This window comes from Spinacia oleracea, chromosome 2, assembly GCF_020520425.1.
Source record: "Spinacia oleracea cultivar Varoflay chromosome 2, BTI_SOV_V1, whole genome shotgun sequence".
NCBI lineage: Eukaryota > Viridiplantae > Streptophyta > Magnoliopsida > Caryophyllales > Amaranthaceae > Spinacia > Spinacia oleracea.
The window spans coordinates 111,598,914-111,622,164 of record NC_079488.1 but is presented as its reverse complement, the minus strand read 5'-3'; the positions used below and the strand labels follow the sequence as shown (position 1 = coordinate 111,622,164).

At 35.5% G+C, this 23,251-nt stretch overlaps 4 protein-coding genes across 4 annotated transcripts; 2 read left to right on the top strand and 2 right to left on the bottom strand.

Annotated features, from left to right (window-relative positions):
• The first annotated feature begins 4,544 nt into the window (after window positions 1-4,544).
• Window positions 4,545-7,610, top strand: LOC110775230 (7-deoxyloganetin glucosyltransferase). The gene is made up of 2 exons (XM_021979860.2): window positions 4,545-5,141; window positions 6,445-7,610. Exons 1-2 carry the CDS (start codon window positions 4,613-4,615, stop codon window positions 7,416-7,418), a joined length of 1,503 nt encoding a protein of 500 aa, XP_021835552.2. The 5' UTR covers window positions 4,545-4,612; the 3' UTR covers window positions 7,419-7,610.
• A 4,786-nt stretch (window positions 7,611-12,396) lies between these two features.
• On the bottom strand, window positions 12,397-14,199 carry LOC110805593 (uncharacterized). Its single transcript, XM_056837855.1, has 3 exons — window positions 14,089-14,199; window positions 13,691-14,001; window positions 12,397-13,559 (listed from the first exon to the last, which is right to left on the bottom strand). The coding sequence occupies exons 2-3, from the start codon at window positions 13,872-13,874 to the stop codon at window positions 13,003-13,005; spliced, it is 741 nt and encodes a 246-aa protein (XP_056693833.1). The 5' UTR covers window positions 13,875-14,001; window positions 14,089-14,199; the 3' UTR covers window positions 12,397-13,002.
• A 1,047-nt stretch (window positions 14,200-15,246) lies between these two features.
• Window positions 15,247-18,988, top strand: LOC110775311 (7-deoxyloganetin glucosyltransferase). The gene is made up of 2 exons (XM_021979949.2): window positions 15,247-15,806; window positions 17,859-18,988. Exons 1-2 carry the CDS (start codon window positions 15,290-15,292, stop codon window positions 18,821-18,823), a joined length of 1,482 nt encoding a protein of 493 aa, XP_021835641.2. The 5' UTR covers window positions 15,247-15,289; the 3' UTR covers window positions 18,824-18,988.
• Window positions 18,989-19,838: 850 nt separating this feature from the next.
• Window positions 19,839-22,036, bottom strand: LOC110785188 (protein TRANSPARENT TESTA 1-like). Its single transcript, XM_021989661.2, has 2 exons — window positions 21,536-22,036; window positions 19,839-20,409 (listed from the first exon to the last, which is right to left on the bottom strand). The coding sequence occupies exons 1-2, from the start codon at window positions 21,935-21,937 to the stop codon at window positions 20,011-20,013; spliced, it is 801 nt and encodes a 266-aa protein (XP_021845353.2). The 5' UTR covers window positions 21,938-22,036; the 3' UTR covers window positions 19,839-20,010.
• Between the last annotated feature and the right edge of the window lie 1,215 nt (window positions 22,037-23,251).

The following is a 23,251-nucleotide window of genomic DNA, read 5'->3' as shown; positions in this document are numbered from 1 at the left end:
CCGGTGGCCACCACTCCGGCGATAGAGCTCCAGCAAAGAAATCGTGGGTCACCACTCCGGCGACAGTGAGTTCCAGCGAAGCAGGCCTCGGCCCAATCACGCTTATTGGGCCTTTTGCCGAAAGAAAGCTTATTCTTCTGCCTTTGAAAAGCGTATAAGAATAGCTTGAATGGTGTCCTGTTAGCAACGAAACTGGTCCGTTTTGCTGATTTGTCATCACACAAGACACGTGTCACTACCATTAGGTCGCGTTGTCCAGTATTTGATGCCATATTATTTGCCCCTCAAGGAGGGCAATAACGAAAAACTTTTAATTAAGTCATCGATCGGTGAAGGCCTCATGACCCTTACGGCACAATATCACTACAATTTATATCATTAATGATAACCCTAATGACGAGTAAAAATCCTGTCGCAAACCGTCGCAAATGCCTTTTATGACGGGCTAACGACCGAATTTTCCATCAATGATAATCCCCTTTTATAATGGGTTCACGATAGAAAATCCCACCGCTATTGACCTTATAGTGTATCTCTAAGTAGAAGACATACAAGAGTCACAAGTTTGATTGCAGTAATAGTTTATGTAGGCTTACTGACCTCGTGGCCTAACATTAAAAAGGCCGGTGAGGCCGTCCAATGTGCAGTCGTTAGTTCAGAGCATTTGGATAAAAAAAATACTATCTCGTTTTACCTTTATCGGGTCGCTTTAACTTTTAGACTATACACATTTGTGAAATAAGTTTTAACATGTAAACATTTGTTGTATTTGCCTAGTTATTAAAATGTTAGTATAAACACTCCATTAGGAACATAATTGTACACCAAATGACTTTGCTGAAAAATAAACCAATTGAGGTTGGCATGAGTGGTTAAGGGTCTCTTGCTCCTAAACCAAGGTCTCGGGTTCGAGCCTTGGGAATGGAAGAAATCTCAACTGGGAGGGATGTTGCCCATCGACTTATCGAGGTACCCATGCAAACTCCCGCGTAAGATTTGTCCACTCGCCAAAGACGGTGGGAACTCCTCATAGTAGAAACAAAAAAAAAAAAAAAACTTTGCTGAAAAGTATTTTACACTGAATCAAACCCTCTTTTTAAGGGCATAAATTTTATTTTATTGGTTTATAAAAATCATTTGTCAAGGATGATGTAAGTTAATTAAAAGTCCGAACAATTTTAATAATATTTTTTTGTGCAAAATAATTTTAATACCAAATATCATTAACAATTTAAATAATTAAATCAGGGTAATTTTTAACTCACTCTTATTTAGAGTTTAAGATCGTCCTGTTTTAAGGAGTATTGCACATGGTCGAAGTATTTATAAAGTTAAAAGAGTACCATTGTACTTCTTTACTAAGTACTCGTACACGATGGCTGTTAAAAACTCAAAAGTTTGTTTCGTCCTATGCCGATTATGGACTAGAGCTGTCAAAAACTGACCCGACCTGAAAACCCGACCTGAACTGACCGAACCCGTAATCGACCATGACCCGAAATTACGGTTAAACAGGTAACCCGAAACCCGACCTGTACCCGACCCGAAAAAACCGATAACCGATTTTAACCCGATGTTGTAACACCCGAACCCGAACCCGACACCCGACCCGAAAATGACCGATAACCGAACTGACCCGACCGAACAATGACCCGAACCCGATTCGATACCCGACCCGATGTCAACCCGAAACCGATTGTAACTCGATGAAACTTGTTATTGACTCTAAAGTAAGTTTTTAAAAAAAATTAGAATATAAAATAATTAAAATGTATAGGTTAATTATCAGACCCGAGTTTGACCCATCCCTGAGAGTGACCCGGCCTGAATTCCATTTGATCTGATTATTATCCGATCCAAACTAAGACTCGAATCTGAAAATAATTGTGTTGCAAACCGACTTAAACCCGACTCGATAAGACCCGAACCCGAAATTATCTGCTACAAACCGACTTAAACCCGACCCAATAAGACCCGAACCCGAAATCAAACCTGACCGAAATGTGACCCGGCCCAAACCCGACCTGAACCCGAGATAGGAAAAAACCCGATATGACCCGACCTGAAATCGACCCGACCGAACCCGAACTCAACCCGAATGGAAGATTGACCCGACACGACCCGACCTGATCATGACCCGAGACCCGAGATGACCCGACCCAAACCCGACCCGATGACCTGTTTTGACAGCTCTATTATGGACCATTCGATGTAGCAAAGTACAATTACTCCGTATTAAAACAGTTTTAAGGATTCCAATTTTAATTTCACGATCTCCAACCTATATTATAATTTAATTAATATTTTTAGCCTGGTGGTTAAAATCGAGGGTCTGTTTACGATAGATTTTAGTTTCGAATCTCCATTCCTTATTTGTAATTTATATTGCCCTTTTTATTCGTACCAAAAAGCGGTAGAGAAAAGGCTTTGGCAATTATTCCGAACGAAAAAATGTAGTTAATGCTCCGTTCTGTTCGACTTATTTGGCATGAACTTATATTATCTGAACTTATTTTATCTTAAAAAATTATTTTATCTGAAATAAACTTATTTGTGTGGAAAATGTTTGACAATTTTTTTTTTTTTGAACTTACAGTATGTGAAACTCAATTTAGAAGGTGGACCATGGTGCACATAGAGCATGGTGCACCTTAAGAACACTAGTATATAATTGAAAGAACATCCGGTTACGAGAAAAAATATGAGTATTTTTTTTTTAATTTAGGTTTTTAATAAATAGTAAAATAATATATTATTTTTATAACAAAAAAGTGAAATATTATATCGCATGTTCTTTTGTCGTAGTATCATGTTCTTTTGCTTATACACATATGTTCTTTTGGTGCACCCTATGCACACCACGGTCCATAGTCCACGGTCAAAATAAGTCAGACAGAACAGAGTCATATTTGCGGAATTTTAAACTTTGTATACCAATCGCACAATAATTAACTCCTTTGTACGTAAGAGAAAACTATGTAGATTGTTGCTACGTAGACGAAGAAGAGTCCACGAGGCATCTTGATTAGGGATAGCAATGGGTCCAAGACCCGATCCAGATCCAGTTGGATCCGGTCCATTTTTAAGGGTCTGGGTCCAAAAAAATTAGACCCTGTGGATCTGGGGCGGATCTGGGTCTTTGTTCAATGGGGCGGGTCTGGGTCCGGGTCCAAGAATTAAAGATCCAGATCCGGTCCAGATCCGACCCACAGACCCATATATATAAATTTTTTTAATAAAATTTAAAATTTAAATATAATTCAATCTTTACGTGCTAAACTTTATTAAGTTCTTATGATACTAAACTATTTAAAAATTGTTTGACGTGACATATACATAATAATATTAGAAACTTTAAATACTTATTGTATTACAGGGCTAATATGATTTTTTTTCATAAACAAAATTAACGAATATTCCATATTTAGTGGTTTTATTAAAGCAACGTTACGTTTACATACAAAAAATAGGAGAAAAAATTACGTAATATAAGAAAAATGAGGGACAATTTTTTTTTGAAAAGAAATACGCTTAGACCCATTTAGGATCCAGATCCGACCCTAGACCCATTAGACCCAGTGGATCTGGGTCTGGATCTGATTTTTTTGGACCCAGCGGATCTGGGTCGGATCTGGATCCACCTCTTAAAAAGCGGGTCTGGGTCTGGATCTTGTCGGACCCGGTCCAGATCCGACCCATTGCCATCCCTAATCTTGATAAGTAATTTGTTTTTTGGCGAAATGATATTATTCAAGTTTGATGACTTTTCCGGTATGGTCCTGGCCGTGAACAATAAGAATAGGAGTTCTCCATTTTAAGCATAGATTAATATAATTTCATTTTAAAATCAATTGGTAACGTGGACATTCCCAAATTTATAATTTGGTAGGGAGTTCAATTTTTCATTAATTTTTTTTAAAAAGTACTTAATTTTAGTTAATTTTATTAATTTTAAAGTAATGACCTTATTACTGACACTACATATACTTTCTGAATTCGCCATTGCATATGACAACTCAATATGTACGTGTGTATTTCCATATAACGCCTCAAGAAAGCCGAAAAACAATAGTGACTAGTTAGTAAAGATGGTTGTTGGCCTGTCCGACCTGACAAGAAAAAAGTATGGCCCGACAATAGCATGAAAAAAGCACGGTCCGGCGCGAGCACCACGTCGTGGATCGTGTGCCACATTTTTTGGAAAAACACGACAAGGTACGGCACGACTCAACCCTACACACAAAAAACACTTAATTTATTAAAATCAGGCTTAAGCACGACAGCCGTACGACAGTCCGTGAGCCTAGGGCCTATTTTAAACTTTTCAGCCTGACACGACGGATATCGAGCCTAGCATGGGCCCAGACTGTTTAGGCCCGTTTACTGTGCCCAACCCACAACCATCTTTACTAGTTACGTAGTAGATACAAAAAACATTTTGTCACAAAATTCAAAAAAATTTAACAAAAAGACGTCCCATTCAAAATGGAAGGAGCTAGAGTAGTGTCGTAGCTTCTATATAAATGGTCCTGTTTCATCTCTTAATTCATTATAACACCCACCAATTAATTATTAGCCTTCCTAAATAAAATTACTTAATTAAGTGTAAAAAATGGGGTCAATACCTGAAGTAAGAGATCGGGTTAAGCTTCATGCAGTTTGTGTCCCATTTCCAGCACAAGGCCACATAAGTCCCATGCTAAACCTAGCCAAACTACTCCATTCAAAAGGCTTCCACATAACCTTTGTAAACACCGAGTTTAACCAACGCCGGTTTCTAAAGTCAAGAGGCCCGAACTCTTTAGATGGTCTCCCATCGTCCTTTCGATTCGAGACCATCCCTGATGGCATACCACCTTCTGACCCTAATGCAACACAAGATGTCCCTTCTATGTTCCATGCTGTTCTTAATAATTGTTTTGAGCCTTTTAAGAAGGTTCTAGAAAGGCTAAATGATCCTTCCTCGGGTTCACCTCCTGTTACTTTTGTTTTGTCGGATTGTATCATGCCTTTCACGATTGATGTTGCACGTGAGGTTGGGGACTTGCCGGTGGTTTTGCTATGGACGGCTAGCGCTTGTGGGTTCTTGGGTTATGCTCAATATCGAACTCTTCTTGATAAGGGTATAGTGCCTTTCAAAGGTAGATACTTCCTCTGTCCCTAAATATATATCCGTCTTATCCAAATAATATTGCACTTTAGATGTTTTAGCTAGTCTTTATCGCTTTAGAGTATATGCAAGTGGGACAAAAGTTGTGTATATACAAAAGAAAATTTAAGGGACAAAAGTTGTGTATATATGATAAACTCATCGGGTCATACACGAGTCCGTACATGAGAAGAGATTGACCGTATATAATTTTGACAGGGTTTGATTCCATCCAAAAATCAATTTGTGGTAGGTGGAGTAGCCACCGATCTTATATGTTAGTCAATCTTCCTCTATTTTTTCTATGTGAGACAATTAGTTCAATTACATGTAGGTTAATCTTCTCAACAATATACATCATAGTATTTTACATAATATTTCGTATTGTTTATACTTTATAGAGTTGCTTGTAGAAGCACTGAAGCACTGATGCAATGAGAGATTTTCTAGTTGTTTTAGTTGTAAAACAAATGATAGGTTTCTCTTCAACTCTTCCTAGAAGTTGGGGAGAGTTAAACTTTGATGTTTTTTTTTTTTTTTTTTTTGTTTTTTTTTGTTAGAGTTGTAATTTTTTGGGGGTTTTGCCTACCTTTTTGTCAGTAATAAAATTTATTTTACTTGACAAACAAACAAAGGAGCCAAAGTAGTCGTAGTAGAGATGCTAGAGATCTGAGAAATTAGAGATAAAGGATATTATATTACGACTATTTTGCAAATTATTACGTTGATCGTTTTAATTATTATTTGGGAAAATTGGCTGGAACAAAACCAACTATTGGTCGGATGCCAAAGATTGAATTATACACCCAGGTGCACAATGCTTAGTATGCAATGAACATTTAGTTCAAATACAAAGAACATATTGCTAAAATCCAAATGAACATACGGTTCAAATATAAAGAACATATAGTTTAAATATTTCACTTGTACGTACATGTACGTACGTTAAAATCATTCTCCATATTCAATATGTGTTTATTAGGGTGCACAATGCGAGTGTATAATCCAAATTGCGGTCGGATGCACCCAGCAAAAGTAACACGATCTTTATCTGGTGTGCACAACATCGATGACTTATGACATACGTAGTAATTGAACTTCGGCGTTAGAAATGAAATGTTTGATTATGTGATTTTTTTTGGGATTAATATTTGGTTATTTTCGTATGATTTGGGGTAGATCTACTCCGTACTTGCCAATTTAACATGCATATAATTGTAGTTTTGGGACCGGTTATTGTTTTCGTTTTTCTTGCATGGATGCTTGTGTTAATTAATTTGTATTAATTTTTGCAGATCCTAATTATCTAACAAACGGGTGTTTGGATATGATTGTTGATTGGGTCCCTAGCATGAAAGGTATACGATTAAAGGATATCCCAAGCTTCATAAGAACCACGCAAAAAGATGACATTTTGTTCAATTTCTTGATGATTTCCGTCGAAAAATCTTGCCAATCGTTGGCACCAATCATTTTCAACACTTTCGACGCATTGGAACAAGATGTTCTCGACGACATTTCCAAAATGACGGGTCCAATTTACACTATTGGACCGTTACACTTCCAAAACAACGAAAACAACGACCCTAATAATAATAACGACGATAATAATGACGGGGTTAACTCTTTGGGGTCCAACCTTTGGAAAGAGGACACACATTGCCTTGAATGGCTCGATTCGATGAAGCCAAACACCGTACTATATGTAAGTTTCGGGAGCATCACAACCATGACAAAAGACAACCTAGTTGAATTCGCGTGGGGGCTCGCAAATAGCAACCACCCGTTTCTTTGGATCGTTAGACCCGATATTGTTACCGGGGATTCGGCGATTCTGCCACCGGAGTTTTTAGTCGAGACGAAAGGTCGGGGAATGTTAGCTAGTTGGTGTGATCAAGAAAAGGTGCTACACCACCAAGCCACGGCGGCATTTTTAACTCACTGTGGGTGGAACTCGACTCTGGACACTATTTGTGGAGGGAAACCAGTGCTCTGTTGGCCGTTTTTCGCCGAGCAACAGACTAATTGTTGGTATTTTTGTAACAAATGGGGTACGGGTATGGAGATTAACAAGGATGTTAAACGGGCCGAGGTTGAAAGACAAGTGATTGAATTAATGGAATGTGAAAAGGGTCAAGAAATGCGTCGAAATGCTTTGAAGTTGAAGAAGTTAGCTGAAGAAGCAACAAGGGAGAGTGGATCGTCTTACTTGAATCTTGAACAATTGATGAACCAAGTGTTTATTCCATTGAAGGAGGGTAACAATTGATACTTCGATCTTTACTACAAGAAAACGCGTTATTAGCGTTTTGTCTTAGACGGTCGATATTCAGTATGTAACGATTATTAATTACGATAGTGTTTTAAGCATGATAAATATGAGATGGGGGTAATTTTCCAACTTCATTCAAATAAGTTTGTACTCATTGATGGATTATAAAAGTTTACCATTTTAAGCGTTTCTTTTTGTTGTATCCGTTTTTATTTTTGGACATAGATTTTATCCTAAAATACCCTTACATTTTTATCTAATTACCAAAATACCTAAAGATTCTACCCATATTCCCACCTAAATTTCCCCACCCCTATTATTTAATTCTTTTCCCTTCCCCATATACCCACTCTCTCACCTCCTTTATCACCCATCATTATCATTCCTGTCTTTTACCTTATTTCTTTATTATTATTTTTTTATTTTTATTATAATCTCTTACATACAATCATTTTTCTTACACCCAATCATTACACTTATACCAATACAAACCAAGATTCTAATTTTCTTAAAAACTCCCCACTTTTTAAAATGAGTACATCAAAAAGAAATGAAAGGAGTATTTTCCAGTCCATTGAATAATATACTTGTATTGATTACTTTGATGTTGATCCTTGCTTATAACTTATAAGCATATATAGAATTAATTCTATCTTTGGCAAAATGGTGACCCCAAGTTGATAGAGCTAGCTAGGTTTGTATCCTTATGATAGAATGTTGAATAGTCGTTATTTGTTGTAAGACTTAGGTCTACTGTTACGTTGTTGGTGGGCTGGTGAGAGGTGACAAGTTATTTAGGTGGGCCTGTGGGGGTCCTTAAAAGATTTGTCCCTCTCGTAGAACCTTAGCTTGGTTGATTTAAGCAATAATATTACTTAAACTGCTAGCTTATTCAAACTATTTTGCTTGAGAAATTGACCTTACTTTGCCTACTACTACTTAGAAGCTACAATTAGGAAATTATATTCTATATATATTGCATAATTACTGCTGAGTATTAATGCTTGAAACAACTATTTCAATTTATATATTTACCCCTTATAAAGAAATTTGTACTTTCGTCGTCCCTTTTTGTTCTTTACGTTTTTTTTGTTGGGTGTCCCAAAATGTTCTTTACATTTCCTTTTATATTATCCCATAAATGCATTAATATTCTATTAAAATTTGTGTCCAATGATTACTTTAACCAATTCGATTCATTCGGTTATTTAATCTCTCACACTTCTCCATCGGGACAATAAAATTTTCTCATTTTTCCAATATCAGAATTTTGATAAAGGTGAAAGCATTATAAATAAATGTAATTTGTCTTGTTTAAATAAAAAAAAATTAGAGGAATATCAATGCACATTAATTAGTCGTTAAAACGCATTCAAAATACCAAACATAAAGAACAAAAAGAGATGGTGGGAGTAGATACATATTGTATTAATTATCTATGCATTTCAACAACTTTTTTCTACCTTGTGACCCATGGCAAGGCTAGGGGGAGGAACTATATTCCAATCTATGTTTTGACCAAAACATATCAGACCAAATAAAATGAAAGTGGTACTCGATCATAAAAGGAAATGAGGTTTGAGTTATGTACTCATAAGTTCAAATATGGTACTCAGAAGTTATCGACTTAGAGGCACCACCAGTGGATGACGGTGACTGTGAGGTTGTTTCCACCCAAATTCTGTTCGTAACAATACCAGCAACAGTGGTCACCACTGTTCCAGTTCGTGGCCCAGATGCAGATGAAGTTTCAATGGAGGAGGTTGAGAAGGATGGGAAGCGGGGCGGATTAGAGTGTTTAGTGTTTGTCGTCTCTTCTCGGGCTTGGATGTTTATTGAATTGTCATTAGTTAGCCAAGTCTCTGAGACTTTTGGTAGGTTTTTGGATGTACAATTTTTGGAAGCTTTTGGTAGGCCTTGTGGCATGTGTGTAATTCGGGCAGCAAGTTTTTGGGTCAGCCCGTTAATGTTTTGTTGTTTAGTTGTTTGGGTCTTCGCGTTGGTTTGCTTGGACATATGTGTACGTCAGGTCACAAGTTTTTGGGTCATCCCGGCAATATTGTAGAACCAATTTATTAATATAATTCTCCGTTTATGCGTCAAAAAAAAATGTTTAAATATGGTGTTCATTTTTAACTATGGTACTCAATAGTTCAAATGACACTTTTAAAACAATGGTGCAATTACCACCATTCCCTTAAACATGTGTGGAGGCACATATCTGATATGAGCCTCTTCGACCTCTGACCAGGAAAGTGTATGGGTAATCCATGAATATCTTGGCCAATTGTTGCGCAAATATGATGGTGCAGGGGTGTGCACAGTGCTCTTGGTGCACTGGTGTTCAAACGACATGCAATAAATATAAAACGCGGATATCTTGTTGAATTCGGAGAAGAAAAGAACAAACGTTGTTTTTTTGATAAAAAAAGAACAAACGTTGTTCTTTTGTTAAAAAAAAGAACAATGACTGCTCTGTCCTTTTTTTTCGTTCTTTTGTTTTTCACTCCATTTTTCTGGTATATATACCTTCTTTTTTATAATTTTCGAATCAGAATTTGTGAAGAGGAGAGAGAAAACTATGGAAAGGAGAGAGAAACTGTGAAGAGGAGAGAGAAAGTAATGGAAAATTCTCAGATATTGGTTGATTTTTCTACTTCAATATCAAATCTATTGATTCTTCTTCTTCAAATTTGAATTCCTCTGCTGATAATCCGATTTGTGAAGGTAATTTTTCAATTTTTTAAAACGAATTACTTATTTATGATGATTTTGATTTCCATGTTCATTATTTTCATCATTTCAATTTATTTTGATTTTTTTGATCATTTCGATTTCTGCATTTCTCAATAACCTTCATTAATGTATTTTGATTCTATATTTTGATAATTTTGATGATTAATGTATCTTGATTATATATTTATGACGATTTTGATTTCTGTTCTTTTTTCGATTTTATATGTTCTTTTAGTCTATCTTTTGTTCTTTTATATATTGGTTCTCATATATGTATTAAGAGATCGTAATAATACAGAAAATAATTATTGAACATGTTGTTCTTTTTTGCTTTAGCTTGTTGTTCTTTTTTGCTTTAGCTTGTTGTTCTTTGTTCTTTTTTGCTTTAACTTGTTGTTCTTTTGATATTACACACTTCAGATCAAATTGTTCTTTTACCATTTTTGTTGTTCTTTTATCTTTTTTGTTGTTCTTTTTTCACATGGTTAAAATAAGTGTTCTACATGATATGTTTTTTTCTGCAATTTTTAATGTTCTTTTTCTTTACTTTATTATGTTCTTTTATGCTCTATTGTTGTTCGTTTTTTTATTGGTAATGTTGTTTTACATGGTTAAAATAAGTGTTCTACATGATATGTTCTTTTCTGTATTTATAATGTTTTTTTCTTTATTTATAATGTTCTTTTAGGTTCATCCTCTTTTTGTTCTTTTGAGGAATTGCTCTGTTTATTCAGCCTCTCTTCTTGTTCTTTCAGCTGTTTTTGAAGATTTAACATCATTTGTTGATGGTCAAGTAAAAGCTTCCTTTGCTCTTCAATACTGTACTTTTTGAAAAAAGAACAAACATAAAAGAACATTAAGATTTATATCTAATAAACATAAAAGAACAGAACAACAAAACCCAAAAAAAAAAAACAAGTGCACCGTTCTTATCATGAACATGGCTTGTATTTCTTCTCCTTCCCCCTCTTTTTTTATTTTTTTTATTTTTCATTTTCTATATATATAATATTTCTCCTATTGGATTCATAACTTCTCATTTTAGAAACACATTCTTGAGAGAGAAAGAGGAGAGCTTTTAGTTTCTCCCAACAAAAGAGAGATTTTATGAGAGAGAAAGTTCAAAACAAATTTTCTCCTCCTTTTTTCTCTGAAATGTGATTTTAATTGAATTACGTTTACAAAAAACTAGTTTATTAAGCGAAATACTATTTCAATTTCGCTATTTTTTGAATTTTTTTTATTCATTCAAAGAGGTTTATGCTGTTGATGAAGGTGCATCGGGTGATTAAGGTAAACTTTCTCGTTCTTAATTCTATGTTCTTTTTAAATTTTAATGTTCTTTTCTTATAACTTTCTATTTCTGTGGCATCAAAACAGTGTGTTCTTTTTTAGAATCAGCAATTGTTCTTTTTACATATTTATAGTGTTGTTTTCAGATATCTTTTGATAAATAAAATAACAGAATTAGAACATAAATTGGTTGAAAAAGAACATTTTCAGAACTTAAAAGAACAAGAAAAAATATAGATCTGGTTTTAAAGTTCATCAAAGGTTCGTCGTTTTATTTTTTAATTAGAACATAAATTGGTTGGAAAAGAACATTTCCAGAACTTAAAAGAACAAGAAAAATTATAAATCTGATTTTAAAGTTCATCAAAGGTTCGTCGTTTTATTTTTTAATTAGAACATACTGTAAATTGGTTGGAAAAGAACATTTCCAGAACTTAAAAGAACAAGAAAAAATATAACTGTTTTTTATATTTGTACCTTTTGTCTGATTTGTCAATATTAGTGTTCTTTTTGTTAGTGTTTTTTTGTTAATGTTCTTTTTGTTAATGTTCTTTTGTTAATGTTCTTTTTTTTTGCGGTTTTTATTTTTGTTGCATTTTATTGTTATTTATGTGCGTTTTGGGACAGGTGCACCAAAAGCACCATGCACACCCCTGCACAATCTGAGCGTTGCAATTGTTGAGCAACACATGGGTCTAATTATTTATTAGTTGTGTTGGGTTAATTATTTATTAATTTTTCTTAAAGTTACGGGCCCAAGATCTCCAAAGATATTCCACTCGCGTATTGACCTCCTTGTCTCGGGGAATATATGTGGTGGCCAAGATACTCATGGACCGTCAATACTAAAATAATACTTCATAGTAACTTTATTTAAAAATAACGGATATTTCATGAGATACCCCCGAGGTTTAAGTTTATTCACCAGGTATCCTCGTTGTTTCAGTAATCCACCAGGTACCCCTCAGGTTTCATTTTCTCGCATGACTTAACCTTGCCGTTAAGTGGCCGTTAAGTGGCCGTTAGAAACTTTTTTTCACCAGGTACCCTTGTAATTTATTTCACCAGGTACCCCTGAGGTTTCATAGATTTTCACCAGGTACCCTTATGTTTTTATGGTAATTGCACCAGATACCCCAGCTCACCAACGGCTAAAAAAACTAGCCGTTGGTGAGCCTTCTCTATTTAAAGGGGGAGCATCAGCAACTCTTCACTACAACTTTCTGTTCTTCCCATTAACCAACTCATATTTTCCCTATTTCCCAACTCACTTTCAAATGAGCTCATATTCTCAATCTCAATCTTCCTCTACAACGTATGAATCCTCATACGTTGTAGTTCCAAACAAAACATGCAACATATGTGGGAAAAAATTTGCAATAAGAAGTTCTGAAACAATGAAAAATCCTCAAAAACTATATTACAAGTGTGACTTATGTGACAACTTCAAGTGGTGCAAGGGAAGCATTGAGCAACCACTGCCAATGAGAAACAACAAAGGTAGCACAAAGGAAGGAGAAATTGAAGAAAATAGAAGCTTGAATGAAGAAATTCACCAAATGAAGAAGAAACTCGAGCAACAAAAGAAATTAATGCATGGAGCTATAAAAAATGGCATTCTAATGTTTTTTATTCTAGTATCATGTTTACCTCTTTTTCTCAGTTTAGGGGGTCTACCTGATGCTCTCTTCATGGGTGGTGGGAGGATAATAGAAAGGTCAAAAGAAGGCCATTGGGTTGGGTCAGGCATGGGGTGCATGTGCTCTGAGTAAGTTAACTTGTATGCTTGCCCTTTGAAGTAGTGAGACACAAAATCAGTAGCCTCAAGTCTTTGGTGGTAAATAACCCTAAGGCCATGTCTGCAAGGTATGCCAGATATTTGCCATACTCCACAACCACAAGTCCTTGCATCTAACTTAATAGGGTATTTGACAGCCCCCTCTTTCACTTCATATTCCCCTCCCACAGCAGCTGTTACAGAACAAAACCTAGACTGTTGACTCCTCTCTTCTAATACCCCAGCAGCATATTCAGTCAATTGGTTTGGTCCCATTTCTATAGCCTTGCCAAATCTAGACCCAATCTTCTTCATACACCAACTCCCAGCCTCTATTAGATCCAAGCATCCAAGCACAAACAAAATAAAGCAGCAAAACAGAAAATGTATTAATAAAAAGGACAGGGGTGGTGTAAAACATATGCAACCACAGTGTAAAAAGCAGTAAAGATAGAACATTTACCTTCCATCAGAGTGTACACTGGCATGTCTCTAAAAGGCTTGGTACAAGCGTTGAAAGATTCAACAAAATTGGTGGTGTTGTGATCATAAACCACTTGTGGTTCAAACTTGTGCCTTGACCACTGCTTTGGCACTTGGGACAGATAATCAACAACCTTTGGATCAATTTTGGCAATCTTCTCCATTGCCTTGTTGTACACATATGGGTTGTATGCATTTGCAGCAACCCAGAAAGACTTATGGACTTATGGAATGCAGTTCCATACCAGCCAGTTTTTTTTAAAAAAAGTAGCCGTTGGTGAGCAGGGGTATCTGGTGAAATTACCATAAAACATAAGGATACCTGGTGAAAAACTAAGAAACCTCAGGGGTACCTGGTGAAATAAATTACGAGGGTACCTGGTGAAAAAAAGTTTCTAACGGCCACTTAACGGCAGGGTTAAGTCATGCGAGAAAATGAAACCTGAGGGGTACCTGGTGGATTACTGAAACAACGAGGGTACCTGGTGAATAAACTTAAACCTCGGGGGTATCTCATGAAAAACCCGTAAAAATAAAATTGAATCCGTATTTCTTAATTTGGACTCTACTTGGATCATTAGTACGATACGGATCTTGATATACTCCCTCCGTCCCGGAATACTTGACCTGTTTTCCTTATCGGGCCGTCCCTTAATACTTGACCTGTTTCTAAAAATGGAAATATTCTAACAATATTATATTATTTCTCACTCCGCCCCTATTAACCCACCTACCCCCTACTCCATACAAAAAATAATTAAAAATTCAACCCCTACTCTCCCCCAACCCCACCTCTTAACCCATCTCCCACTAACTACATTAAAATAATACCCCACTATCAACTATTACCTATTAAATTAAATAAGTCAATTCAAGTCCCTTAAACTCTGTGCCGGTCAAACCGGGTCGAGTATTCCGGGACGGAGGGAGTACTTTTTTATATATATATAGATAAGAATAAAAATTTATTAGAAGGTCCTCTACTCGCTGGGAACTCCTAAGTAATCATAGTTTAAAATCTAAACTAATTAATTAACTATTTATAAGTCTGAATATACATCCAACTGTAACTAAATGCCTTACGGAGTAAACTAACTATTTAATCTGCGGCTTTGTTTGATTCTCTGTAGACATGTTGAGAACCGTTAAGAAGTAGAATCTCAATGTCGTTGATATTAGGATAGTGTAAAACTTCAAATTAATGTTCCAAATACCTTTACTGCATTAATAACCAAAAGACCGTCACTTTCAAATCTTCAATACACATGGTGTTAATGTTGAGCCGGAATGCTTCTTGAAATCCTTTTACAAAGTGCCATACCTGTCTTGATATACCAATAAAAATATCGAACCTACTCTAACGCATAAATCGAATCATGTTACTTCCAGGACATTTCGATCTTATAGTTTAAAAATATTATTAACACACTTGAATCATGTGATAATTAAATCCTTAATTAATATTATTTCTTTAATACTCTTAGTAATTAATTAATTAAGGTCCTATATAACCACACCTCCTTAACATTCATGATCACAAATCCCTTCCACACTTCAAAATTATTAACCCCCTCAAAAAATGGATAATGAAAAACAATCAAAGATACACGTAGTATGTATACCATATCCAGCACAAGGCCATATAAGCCCTATGCTAAAACTAGCCAAACTCCTCCATTCCAAAGGCACACACATCACCTTCGTCAACACTGAGTACAACCACCGTCGTCTCCTCCGCGCAAGGGGACCCACCTCCCTCAACGCCGTGTCGTCGTTTCGATTCGAGGCGATCCCCGACGGTCTCCCACCGTCCGACGCCGACGCTACACAAGACATTCCTACTTTATGTCATGCCGTTATGAACAACTTCCTTGAACCCTTTAAGAAGCTTTTAGTTAGACTGATTAATAATCCGCCGCTTGGTTCGCCTCCCGTTACGTTAATCGTGTCGGATTGTGTCATGCCTTTTAGTCTTGAGGCTGCGCAAGAGGTTGGTGGGATTCCGTTGGTGTGGTTGTGGACTGCTAGTGCTAATGGTTTTCTTGGGTATTCTCAATATGGTAGACTTATTGATGAGGGTATTGTGCCCTTTAAAGGTACTTATTTGTCCTACTTAACTTTATGCGTTTTATTCCTCTGATTTTCATTTTACTAAATTTATCTATATGTGAAATTATTAATAGTTAATTTATCTAGAATTAGGATTTATCAGATATAATAGACATACTACCTTCGTTTTATAAAAATATTTACAGTTATTATTTGCACAAATATTAAGACAAAAATGAAAAAATTGGTCGAACATAATAAAATATGGATAAAATAAAAGAAATGTGTAAAAATGTCAGGTGGATAAATGTAAGAAACAATGAATAAAGTAAATGAAAGTAAATGAAAAATTATAAATATTGTGGGACAAGAAAGGTAAGGTATTAGTTTTTCATGTCAAAAATAGAATGAAGCAAAGTGTAAAAAACATTATGAAACAAACTAAAACGGCGAGGTAAAAATCATTTTGAAACGGAGGTAGTATTAATATAATTAGTGTATTGGCTTAATTAGTACTCCGTAGTTAGCTAGACTGGAGATCTGTGTATAATAGGATTCAATATCACATCCTATTTGCAATTTGTATTGCCCTCTTGTTCCTACAAATCTGCTCAATTCCTAATACTTTATATTTTCTATCCCAACGGACAACTATTAGATGTCAAAATGTTTCATTAAAAGCTATTAGATGTACACATGCCCAGTTTGATAGCCATTAATAAATAGAAAAATATAATCATCTATCAAACAGGTCGTCAGTTTTAACGGGTTGGTTATTAATTTGTTATCCCTGATTTCCTAAGACGGTCAGCCATTTTCACATATCTACAAAACTTGCACCCCCATAACAATAATTGAACCAAAAGACAAATTTTATCTTGGTGATCTTTGGCCATCTTCATCCTTTAATTTCCAGTCTCGAACACCGAGACTAAAGTAGCATAATAATGGGGGATAGCATGTGGGTAAGTATTAATTTTTGTCACATTTGCAAGTTTGAAACAATAAGTTCCAAACAAAAACACATGGATCCTACTACTCTAGGTCTCTAGGACCACTACTCCCTCCGTCCCGGAATACTTGACCTGTTTTCCTTATCGGGCCGTCCCTTAATACTTGACCTGTTTCTAAAAATGGAAATATTCTAACAATATTATATTATTTCTCACTCCACCCCTATTAACCCACCTACCCCCTACTCCATACAAAAAATAATTAAAAATTCAACCTCTACTCTCCCCCAACCCCACCTCTTAACCCACCTCCCACTAACTACATTAAAATAATACCCCACTATCAACTACTACCTATTAAATTAAATAAGTCAATTCAAGTCCATTAAACTCTGTGCCGGTCAAACCGGATCGAGTATTCCGGGACGGAGGGAGTATTATATTATGAAAAAATAATTACAACTCAATCTTGCACACAAAAAAAAAGGTTACTTTTTACAAAGAGTAAATCTTGTAAATGTTGTTCAAAGTAATTGGCAAAACCTATCATTGTTACACTATGTTAGGACATTAACAGAGTAGAACGTGAATTAATTGGCTTAATTGGTAAAATCGTTAAATTGTACTCCCTCCGTCCCTTAATACTCGCACCGGTTTGATCGGTGCGGATTTTAAAACATTTGAATTGACTTATTTATTTAATGAGTGTTAGTTGATAGTGGAGTATTTTTTTAATATAGTTTAATGAGAAATGTGTAAGAGGTGGGGAGTGGTGAGTGGGGTGTGAATTTTTAATTGATTTTTGTAGGGAATAGGGGGTGTAGGTGGGGTTAGTAAGTAAGTGTGAGAAATAATATAATATTGGTATAAATTTCCATTTATAGAAGCGGTGCAAGTATTAAGGGACGGCCCGAAAAGGAAAGCGGTGCGAGTATTAAAGGTCGGAGGGAGTACAATGTCATCGCTTATTATGACCAACTACTTGTTAGATACAATATTTATTTGAAGTATGTAGGAGTATTATCCCACATGGAAGAAATATAATATGTTGAATGTTCTTTTCAGGGCATAGATTAACTCGTCCTAATTTTTCATTATGGTAATTTCATGGTTTGAGCCTAATTATGTTTTATCTCTATTATGCAGATTCAAACTTCGCAACAGATGGCTCCTTAGACATGATCGTAGATTGGATACCTAGCATGAAAGGTATAAAACTAAGCCACATTCCAAGCTTTATTAGAACCACAGACAAAGATGACACTATGTTGAACTTCCTAAAATTCACAACCGAAAAAGCCGCTCAATCTTCCTCACCAATTATTTTCAACACTTTTGATTTACTCGAACATGACGTTCTTCAAGACATTTCCAAAATAGTCCTCGGCCCAGTGTACAACATTGGGCCGATGCAGTTACAGTTAGCCAACAATGTGAGTGAATCTGATAATGACGCGGTCAAGTCCATAGGGTCTAACCTATGGAAAGAGGACTCAACATGTCTAAAATGGCTCGATTCAAAGGAACCAAAATCCGTTGTCTATGTTAGTTTCGGGAGTATCACAACTATGACAAATGAGAATCTAATCGAGTTTGCATGGGGGCTTGCGAATAGTAAGCACCCCTTTTTGTGGATACTTAGACCGGATATTGTAACAGGGGACTCTGCTGTCATACCGATTGAGTTTCTAGAAGAAACTAAAGATCGAGGTTTGGTTTCTAGTTGGTGTGACCAAGAAACGGTGTTATACCATCCATCAATTGGCGGGTTTTTGACACATTGTGGGTGGAACTCGACACTAGACACTATTAATAGCGGGGTGCCTATTATGTGTTGGCCTTTCTTCGCAGAGCAACAGACTAATTGTTGGTTTAGTTTTGAGAAATGGGGGATAGGGATGGAAATCGACAACGAGGTTCGGAGAAACGAGGTTGCGAAACAGGTGAAAGAGCTTATGGAGGAAGAAAAGGGGAAAGGGATGGCAAAGAAAGCTATGGAGTGGAGAATGTTAGCTGAAGAAGCAATCAAAGGTCCAAATGGTTCATCTTACTTGGACTTTGAAAAGTTGGTCAATCAAGAGCTTCTTCCTCTGAAAAACGTCAAGAATTGATCACAAATTTTACTTGATTCTGCTGTTTGTTTAATTTTGAGGCAAATTTGTGTTGTTTTGTTATTTTTTCGGAAGTAATTGAGACAAGTTAAGTGTATCTTTTTTCTATGATGCAACATATTAATAAGGTTTTTGAAATGATATTAATAAAGTTATTAGTGTTGAGTTGTGTAATGTTTGATCATAAGTGAAATTTTAGCTTACATTCACTGATTCACAAATATACACTTCAGATTGAGGCGGTGGAGTATTGGTGTCGCTTCTCTCCTCGGATTCGATCCTTATAGTTTAGGGATTTCCTTCATCTTACCACTACAAGAATTTGTATCTTTAACGACAACCTAATTACGACGGGTCAAAAATCCCGTCGTAAAAGCCTTTTGCGACGGGGCTAACAACCAAACAATGACGGGAATAACCGTCGCAAATGTCTTTCACGACGGGTTTACGATGAATTTACGACGGGATTTCTATTAACGACGGCCCCCTTTTATGACGGTTTCGCGACAAGAAATCCCGTCGTTAATCAACGATAATTGGCCTTTCGCGACGGGATTTCCCGTCGTTAATAGTACAATTTCTTGTAGTGTACCTTTTTTTTAAAAAAAAATACAAATATAAAATCATCCTTTTTTAAAAGTCTTACTTTTGCGTATCCATTCTAAAATACCCCCTCTATTTTAGAATACTTGTATAGTCTAAGTACTGGACCGTCGGTCACAACTTGTCTCAAAATGTTGGGCCCCAACTTACCGCACAACATGTCACGAACAAGCCGGACGGTAGCTATGCACGAGGGGTTGCCTCCTAGCCCACGACACTAGGGGTAGCACTTCAAACAATATAATTATATAAACAACACTCTACTATTGAAACAAGATCGAAGTTATTTTTCCTTTTCAACGTGGGACAAGTATTTTTCTTTTTTAAAAATCACCAAAGACTACAACATCAACTACAATTTCTATGACATGAGTAAAATTACCAAAGACTACAACATTAACTAAAACAGTGGTGGATCTAGAAAACATATGGATTGCGATCGTTATTTAAAAATTAAAGCATAATTAACTAAATTTAAGTATCTTGTGAATTTTTTTATGGAAAAATAACTAAATTGTGCTTTTCTTTTTTGCTGAGTAGGGTTAAGTGACCCCACTTCCTCCATGCTGGATCCGCCAACCGAACTAAAGTAACTGGATGGAATCAAACGAAGGAGGGAAGGGTGCATGACCAGACCCAAAAGCGCGAATATGATCCTTAAGAGACCTCTTGTGTTTAAAGTCGGACCCACAAAGGCAAAGCCAACGCTTGCCGCAATTTTTCTCGTGGGTGCGCCAGTCGCCTTTGACCGCCAACGACTTGCCGCACTTGCGGCAGCTAAAAGGCTTGTGGCCGTGCTTGCGCTTGTAATGAGTTTGGAGTGTGCGGAAGTCCTTCAAAGGCTTTGATTTTGGATGGTTGATGTTGTTTTTGCACCCTTCTTCGCAGCAATAGCATGGCACACTTAGTATGGCCCTTGGTTGGGCTCCTTTTAACGAGTCTGGGCCTTTTCGGTATTGTGACCCGTGACCCCACATGTGCATCTGAAAGGCCCATTAAATTTAAACGTTAGTTTGGAGTTTTGGAACAAGGTTAATCATGTATTAAGAAATCAACCTAATTCTTCTATATAGTTGTTACATGTTCTATTTACCTTGAATTTAGTGGATACAAGGGAGTTTACATATTTGTGCCCACTTTTAGAAATAATTAACTTAAAAAAATTGAAGGATATGATATGAGTAGTGTAAGTATTTTGGTAAAATTGATGAAAAGATGTGAGGTTGTTTTAGTAAAACTGGGTAGCAAAATTTAACAAAAATAGAAAGGTTGTAATTAATAAGAAACAGAAAAATAGAAACATTACAATTAAAAGAGAACGGAGGAAGTTGACAACTCTCAATGTACAATATTTTATACCATTATACCAAGTTAAGGCTATTTTTTTGCTCATTTGTTCATTTGGAGCCTTCCAATGAGCAATGACTCTCAACCAGTTACATGGTGAAAACTCTCTAACGTACTTATTAGACAAATATCACATGTGAAAGGATCGACAATTGTGCACGTATGAGTGGACTTAAAATCCGCAACCAGATTAGTTTCCCTTCTGACTGATTCTGAAACGGTTTGTATATATGATCATATTTTATGGTCCTTCATACAACACTCTATTCATTGAAAATTAAATTCCTTTTTATCCCAAAGTAAACGTTTATGTAACTTTATAAAATCTTTAGCATTGGTCAATTGATACTAGTATTAAATGTTGTTTTACAATATAAATGCAATTTTAACTAAATTTAACTAACTTCTTAAAATGTGTGAAAATGGCAACTTTATACAATGAACACTCAACCTAATGAGAATCTAACTTATAAACTACTTATGTTAATTTAAATCACTTTTTTGTGACATTATCAAACACTTGAGACGTAAAATAAAAAGAATAAGGTTGAAATTATATTTTATAATTACGGAAAAAAAAAATTCAGATAGTTCTCAAGTTCGAAATCCCCCTAAATTTCCTAAGTAAATAAATTCACATAGTACATGTAAAACAATTTTTAATACTTAAAAACCCCCTTATTTATAAGTAGGAAACAACTTATTAACAATCCAATAACAATGTACAAAAATTAACTTAAGAAAAAATTAGGAGACTATTACCTGAAGATTATTGTAACGATTGAAGGTCTTATTGCAAAGATGGCAAGAAAAATGAGTGAAACCTACTAGAATTTGAACAGCACTTGGAATCCAATAATTATTATGATTATCACCAACATTTTCATTACCCTTTGTAACCAAATTATCATGATTAGGTAACCCAATGTGCAAGGCAACTGTAACACCACCATTAACACAATTATCATCATCATCTTCTTCTTCTTCGTCTTCCTCATTGAAATCCTTAACACTCGAGAAGTTTTCGGCTTTGTGAGGAAAAAGATCGAGGGGCTTAATACAGTTGTTGTTGTTGTTGTTGTTGTTGTTGTTGTTGTTGTTATCATCGTTGTTGCTAAAACTTTCTAATGAAGTGCATGAGAATGTAGTGACTTGTTTCATCATGGTACTATTAAGGACTAAAGGGGTACTATAGAATATAGAATATACTCTATAAGTCTAAAGATTTGAATTGGTAGATTCATAGATAGATCCCTACATGCATGTCTTAATTTATATACTCCCTTCGTCTCGAATTAGTAGTTGTAGGGTAAATGGTCCCGAGTCCTAATCTCTAGTAAATTTGGATATATGAAAAGGTTTTTCAAAATTTACTTGCAAAAAAAAAAATTACAAAATACGGAATAATAGTTGCGTAATTTTAACCAACACGTACAAGTTGATTTTGAGGTCACAGGGTCGAGCTTCATCAACTACAAAATGAAAGGGAGTGGCTCAATATATAATTGAGTTACGTTGCTGGACTGACTAACATGTGATAAGTGTTGGTTCAATAAGATCTCTTCTTCTTACCTGATAAAAAAAATAAAAATAAAAGGTTTGTGCAATTTCTACCATCTCTTTATCTAGCTAGTGTCCTATACTTTGTTTAGGACTAATTTAAGACATCCTTGTGCTTTGTCACTTAAAGAGTTTGGGTAATATTTGGTAAAAGTCAATTTCAGTCGATAAAAGCCAACTTTGATCGGTAAGAATTCGATTCTACACATGAGGAGAACACTAGATCGGCATTAGTAAGTAAAAAGTTTGTTTTAGTCAATAACACAATTAATTTTGATCAGTAAAATCATTTCACTTTTAATTTGTATTCCGTACGTAAATTAAATACTCCGTATACTTAATTTTTATTAAGAGTCTTATGACAACATGGTTTATATGTGTACAAAATAAAGACAATACATTTATATACGGAGTACAAAATAAATCTTTAGATTATTTTCAAACTTTTTCAATTATATCAATTGGCTTAATTAACTTATACAACGTATATATTGGAAATTAAATTCAATCACATACTACGGAGTTAAGCAACTTTTTCAGATACCTTAGAAAAAAGTAAACGTTAATTAATTTTAGGCGGAGATAGTATATGCGACTTTAAAATCAAGAAGTGCTACAGCATTTTTCAGAAACCTTACAAAAAAGTAAACAGTAATTAATTCCAGACTGAGATAGTATATGCGACTTTAAAATTTCGGACGCATGGAGGTTTGTATGTACGTAAGAGTTAGGAAAATTTGTTATGCAATCATGTGAATTAACGGTAAAATTAATTGAGAGTATTAGGTAGGTAGCTGGAGTATGAATCTTGTTGAATAAGAAGAACCAAAATTGGGAATAATTGTTTATGTTTTTATTATCCAAAAATAGGTGTGCACTTTTAATCTCTTCTGTGTGTTCTCTTTTCCCTGTATTGGA